The sequence below is a fragment of the Eublepharis macularius genome, chromosome 3 (genome assembly GCF_028583425.1).
Source record: "Eublepharis macularius isolate TG4126 chromosome 3, MPM_Emac_v1.0, whole genome shotgun sequence".
Lineage (NCBI taxonomy): Eukaryota > Metazoa > Chordata > Lepidosauria > Squamata > Eublepharidae > Eublepharis > Eublepharis macularius.
In genome coordinates this window covers 188,879,729-188,885,393 of record NC_072792.1, presented here as the reverse complement: position 1 = coordinate 188,885,393, position 5,665 = coordinate 188,879,729, and the positions used below count along the sequence as shown (strand labels likewise).

Genomic DNA, 5,665 nt, shown 5'->3' with positions numbered 1-5,665 from the left:
TCGAAGGCTTTCACGGCCGGAGAACGATGGTTGTTGGGGGTTTTCCGGGCTGTATTGCCGTGGTCTTGGCATTGTAGTTCCTGACGTTTCGCCAGCAGCTGTGGCTGGCATCTTCAGAGGTGTAGCACCAAAAGACAGAGATCTCTCAGTGTCCTGAGAGATCTCTGTCTTTTGGTGCTACACCTCTGCTGGCGAAACGTCAGGAACTACAATGCCAAGACCACGGCAATACAGCCCGGAAAACCCCCAACAACCTATGTCATTATTATCCCCACAACAACCAACGCCCTGTGAGGTGGGTGGGGCTGAGAAAGCTCCAGAGAGCTGTGAGTGACCCAAGGTCACCCAGCTGGCTTCAAGTGGAGAAGTGAGGAATCAAACCGAGTTCTCTAGGTTAGCGTCCCATCACTCTTAACCACTACACCAAACTGGCTCTCAAGGGCAATTCAATAAACAATGCCATAGGGTAAATAAATGCAAGTTTACAAATACATAACATAAGCAAAAATCCAACACAGAATTGAAGAAATGCTGAAACAGACTGTAAGCAATTCTACAACTGACATTAGACAGCATAGAAGTACCCAGTAGGATCATATTTAAAACAACAGGTAGTACATAGATGCACAACAAAAAGTACATACGACAGCATAGTGGTGAAGTCTATGGTCGCTAATAGTGAAGCATCTCTCTGATATCATCTCCCTACAATACAGCCCTCCTGTCTGTGTAAAAAGCCCTTTTGAATAATTCAGTTTTGCATTGTTTGTGGAACGGGGTAGGGGCCACCACAGAGAAAGCCCGTGTGTGGGCTGCTGTTGATTTCACCCCTGTGCAGGGTGGCACCTGCAAGAGACCCTGTTCAGATGAGTGAAGTTGCTGTGGAGGAATGTGGGGAGGGAAAATCAAAAAAGAGTCCAGTAGCACCTTTAAGACTAACCAATTTTATTATAGCATAAGCTTTCGAGAATCACAGCTCTCTTCGTCAGACGCATGCATGTGGGGAGGGAGGCGGTCCGCAGGTATGCCAGACCTGGCTGTGAAGAGCTTTGCATGTGATACCCAATATCTAGGAACTGAGTATGGTAACTGATAGGTAACCAATGGAGTGACTGCAGGATGGGCGTGATATTCATGCTCCTGCTTGCTCCTGATAACAGTCGCGTTGCAGCATTTTGCACCAACTGGAGTCCCTTACTTAACTTAGACAGGAGACCTATGTATAGTGCATTACAATAATCAAGCTTTGATGTTACCATAACATGGATCCAGATGGCCGGATCGGCAGTGTTGAGGTAGGAAGCCATCTTCCAGGCTAGAGTGAGGTTGTAGAAAGAACTTTTTTGCAGCTGCCTTAACTTGCTTTTCTAGTAGCAGCACAGAATCCAGTATAACCCTTAGGTTCTTAGGTGAGTTTTCAAGGGTCAGACAAACTACATCCAAAGTGAAGAGTACAATGTCCTTCAAGATCGCTGCCTTCGCAACAAGCATCACTTCCATCTTGTCTGGGTGTAATTTCAATTTGTTCATTTTCAGCCATTTCACCACAGCTGTCAGGCAGCGATCCAAGATTTCCATTACATCCTGTGGGGGCATGGACAGCGCGATACAGAGTTGGGTGTCCTCTGCATGTTGATGACATCCTAATCCATAGCTGTGAATGAGTTCTCCTAAAGGCTTTTCATAGAGGCTGAATAACACGGGAGATAGGATTGCGCCCTGCGGAACCCCACAAGATAATTCCCATTCTGGACACAGCTGAGATAACACTCGGCGTGGGCGTTGAAGTCTCCTAGAACAATAGGTCTGGGGTCTCCAGCACCACTCCCCACAGGTTTCAAGGGAGTACCCCTGGCCCCTTCCCTGCACCTTCATGGTCTGCACCTTGATGGCATTCCATCCAGGCAGAATTGATGGGGACTGCGACACCCCCTTACGACATCCACCCTCACTGCCAACTTTCAGACATACTCAGGCAATATTCAACAGGACACTCGAAGGCAGGGCCGACAGGAAAGTTTCCAAACTCTGCACAGCCACAGACAGCTGCAGTCTGCGGAGAGGGCATTTGGCGCAGCAGCAGCAGCAGCAGCAGCAGCGGGCAGAGGTGGGCGGGCGGGCCCGCTAACCCGGCGGTGGATTTCCTCGGCCGGGGTGGTAAGAGCGGCAGAGCAGGAGGCGAGGCGGGGGATGGATACTGCCTGGGGGGGGGGGGCGGAAGGCAAAGTCCCAGCCCCCACTTCCAGCCCCAGCACCCCCCCCCCCCAGGCGCCCTTCCTAGGGGCCGCAGCCCGCAGCGAAAGGAGGGGGCGCCTCGGGCTGGACGGGGAGAGCCGCGGTCCGGGCGGGCGGAGGGCCCCGTCCAGGCGGCACAGCCCGGCTCGTCGCCCGCCAGGCTCTCCCTGAGGCGCCCCGGCTGCCCCCCGTGGCCGCCCGCCTTCCTCCCGGGACTCCAGGCGGGTGGCGCCCAGCCAGGCTGGCAGAGTCCGCCCAGCCAAGGCCTCGCCAGGGGCCCCGAGGAGCGGCGACAGAGAGGCGGGCCGGGCCAGACCACGCCCCGCGCCCCCCGGCTCCTCCGCCGCCGCCGCCGCCGGCCGCACGCCGCCCAGACCGAGGCCGGCGGCGGCGGAAATCCCGCCTCTTCCGGCGCCCCACACGCGCCTCGCCCTCGAGGGAGGGACGTCCGGGAGGGGCGGGGCCTCGGGGCGGGAGGCGCGGCCGGAAATGACGGCAGGCGCATGCGCCGCGCGCCGAGGCCTGAGGGGGCGATGAGCGCGGCCAGCGGGAGCGCCCTGGAGGCCGAGCCCAGCCCGGCGCCCGCGGTGGTGGTGGCCGCCGCCGCCCCCCCGGCCCCGCCGCCCCTGCCGCCGCCCGCGCCCGCCGCAGACGCCGCCGCCAAGGGGAGCCCCGGGGGGGCAGCGGCGGCGGCGGCGATGGGGGCAGGGGGAGGCGGTGGGGGAGGAGGAGGAGCCGGTGAGCGGGGGGGGGAGGGGCGTGTGTGGGGCGGCGGGGGGGGGGCGCGCGGACCGGGCAGGGCTGACCCCGCCGCCCTCTCTGCCCGCGCAGGAGCCGCCGCCGCTGCTGCCGCGCCGCCCGCCGAGGGCCCGTCCGCCTCCAACGGGGCCTTCGCGCCGCCCGGAGGGGCCCCCAACGGGGACGTCAAGCCCGCCGCCGCCTCCACCGCCGCCGGCCCCGGCGCCTCGCCCGCGCCCTCCAGCGCGCCCCTGGTGGACTTCCTCTTGCAGCTGGAGGACTACACGCCCACGGTGCGGGTCGCGGGGGTCGCTGGGCGGGGGGGTGTCTGTGTGTGCGGGGGGGAAGGGGCCCGGGCCCAACCCCCGCCCCTCCCGGGCCCCGCGTCACTCCGCACCGCTCTCTTCCAGATCCCCGATGCGGTCACCGGCTACTACTTGAACCGGGCGGGCTTCGAGGCGTCGGACCCGCGCATGTAAGTCTCGCCTGCGGAGCCCCAGCCTGCGCGGCCCCGAGGGGGGGGGAGAAAGAGAAAGGCCGTGCCCGCGCCTGGCCCCGCGCCCCCCGCCAAGGTCTCCCCGGAGGCAGGCAGGCAGGCGCCCCCCTGGCGCCGGCGGTTGGGGCTTGGCCGCCTTTGTCTGCGGGGGTCCTCTCCGTCGCCCCGGCCCTCGAGAGCCGCCCCCACCGCCCCCCCGCCGTGTCCTCGCTGTGCTTCCGCCTGGGAATCGCTGCCCAAGGTGTGCCAGTTGCCCCTGGCAAAGAAGGGTCTCCTTCTGCCCGGCCTGGTTGTGAGGAGTGGGAGTTTGCCTGCGTTGGCAGGGATTTCGGTGGAGGCCCCCTGGCCCAAGGCAGCCTGGCAGCCTTCCTAAGAGTTCTCCAGGCTCCCCTCGCACCCACCCCGTGAGCAGCCCCAGTCCACAAGCCGAGGCTGCCAGCAGCACTTGCAGGGGAGACCAGTCAGCCCACCCCCCCTCCCCGGCTGTGTTTGACTGATGTGAGCTTCTCCACGCAGCATCCGCCTGATCTCCCTGGCTGCCCAGAAGTTCATCTCCGACATTGCCAACGACGCCCTGCAGCACTGCAAGATGAAGGGCACAGCCTCGGGGAGCTCCCGGAACAAGGCCAAGGTAGGACAGTTCCTGGGCCTGACTTTCTGTTGTCTCTAGCCTGTATGCCATCCTTCCCTTCTTACTGCGGTGATCATTGCTACTGTAATAAACACACCACTGTGAGTATAGGTGCCGTCAGCTGAGGCGAGGCGATTGGAACGGGTTGTATGCCACGCTGCCCTTGAAAACTTCAGGAGCTTCAGTTGGTACCGAATGTTACCCTTAGTTTCTTGACCAGCATAGACCTGCACTCCTCTAGCTTTGCTGGCTACCTGTTTGTTTCCCGGCACAATTCAAAGTGCTGGTGGTTATTTTTAACTTTAAAGCCCTTCATGGCCCAGGACCCACCTTCCATCATAGGGTCCTGTGTGCCAACGCAGGTCATCGGGCTCCTCATTTTTGATGGCCCCGCATTCTCTTGGGAATGCCGTGCCAGAAACAGCATGGAAAGCTCCAGCACTCCCTTCCATAAAAGGCACAAAGTGAAATTATTTCCATGTGACTCTGGTGGAAGCAACTCATAAGTGTCCGATTGGCAGCAGCTTGTGATCTACGTTGCCAGAGCTGCAATTTGACCACGATGCACGTGAGGTGTTTTAAATAGGGTTTGACTGTGTGTTCGTATGTTTGATGAGCTGCTTTGGGCATTGTGGGATATAAATACTTTAAATAAAAGCACCTTGCAGCGATAGCCAGCAGCCCACTTTTCAGGTGTCCAGCAGGGCTGGTGAGGCTGTCCTGTGGCCTGCTGCCCTTTTTGAGACCTCTCTCTCTCTCCCGCCAGGACAAGAAGTACACACTGACCATGGAGGACTTGGCCCCTGCGCTGGCCGAGTACGGAGTCAACGTCAAGAAACCTCACTACTTCACTTAGTCCCAGTGTGGCCACTGCGTCTCGTGGACTTCTGGCACTTTGTGCCCCCTCCCACACACACACACACACACACACACACACACACATTGTGGTGCTGGTTGCTTTAACATTAAAGCTCTTCTTTCTTGGGCTTGTGTCTGTCTTTCTGCCCCCACATTTCTGGTCACTGCTAGATTAGCAAGGGATGCCGGCAAAAGAATTTGAGGTGCACGTGGCTCGTTGCGGGGCAGGAAGCACACAAACCTGACACCTTTACAATCTACAGGGCAGTTGGCAACAGATTTGCTTCCTTTGTTCATGCAACCCTTGGGATTTCTGACCCTAGCAAGCATACAGATTTACCTGGCTGCTCAGATAAGGTGTGGCGCTTCTCCTCTTTGGGGAGCGTTTTTCACATAGTGGTCTGTCTGTTCTCAGTGGGCAGTGACCCTGATGGCCACGTGCTCGTCTGCAAAAAGAAGGTCCACCGAGTGAGTGCTGCTGCGCTGGGGGTTCCAGGCCCACCTCTTTCTCTCACAGCAGAGCAGCCTCTCATAGCTTTCTTCTGGGAAGCTGAAGGCACTTGGTCCAGATACCTTGTTTGCTGGTGTTTAGGGGCCCAGTAAATGCCACAAAATTTAAAATATACATTTGGAAACAATAAAACACATGAAAACTGATCGATGAATAGACATCAATGCTCACATAAGAGGCTGTACCAAAACTATAA

The 5,665-nt window shown here is 58.8% G+C and overlaps 1 protein-coding gene across 1 annotated transcript; it reads left to right on the top strand.

Moving 5' to 3' along the window:
* Positions 1 to 2,707: 2,707 nt before the first annotated feature.
* Positions 2,708 to 5,086, top strand: TAF10 (TATA-box binding protein associated factor 10). Its single transcript, XM_054974142.1, has 5 exons — positions 2,708 to 2,973; positions 3,067 to 3,266; positions 3,384 to 3,448; positions 3,986 to 4,100; positions 4,867 to 5,086. Exons 1-5 carry the CDS (start codon positions 2,739 to 2,741, stop codon positions 4,954 to 4,956), a joined length of 705 nt encoding a protein of 234 aa, XP_054830117.1. The 5' UTR covers positions 2,708 to 2,738; the 3' UTR covers positions 4,957 to 5,086.
* The last annotated feature ends 579 nt before the right edge of the window (positions 5,087 to 5,665 follow it).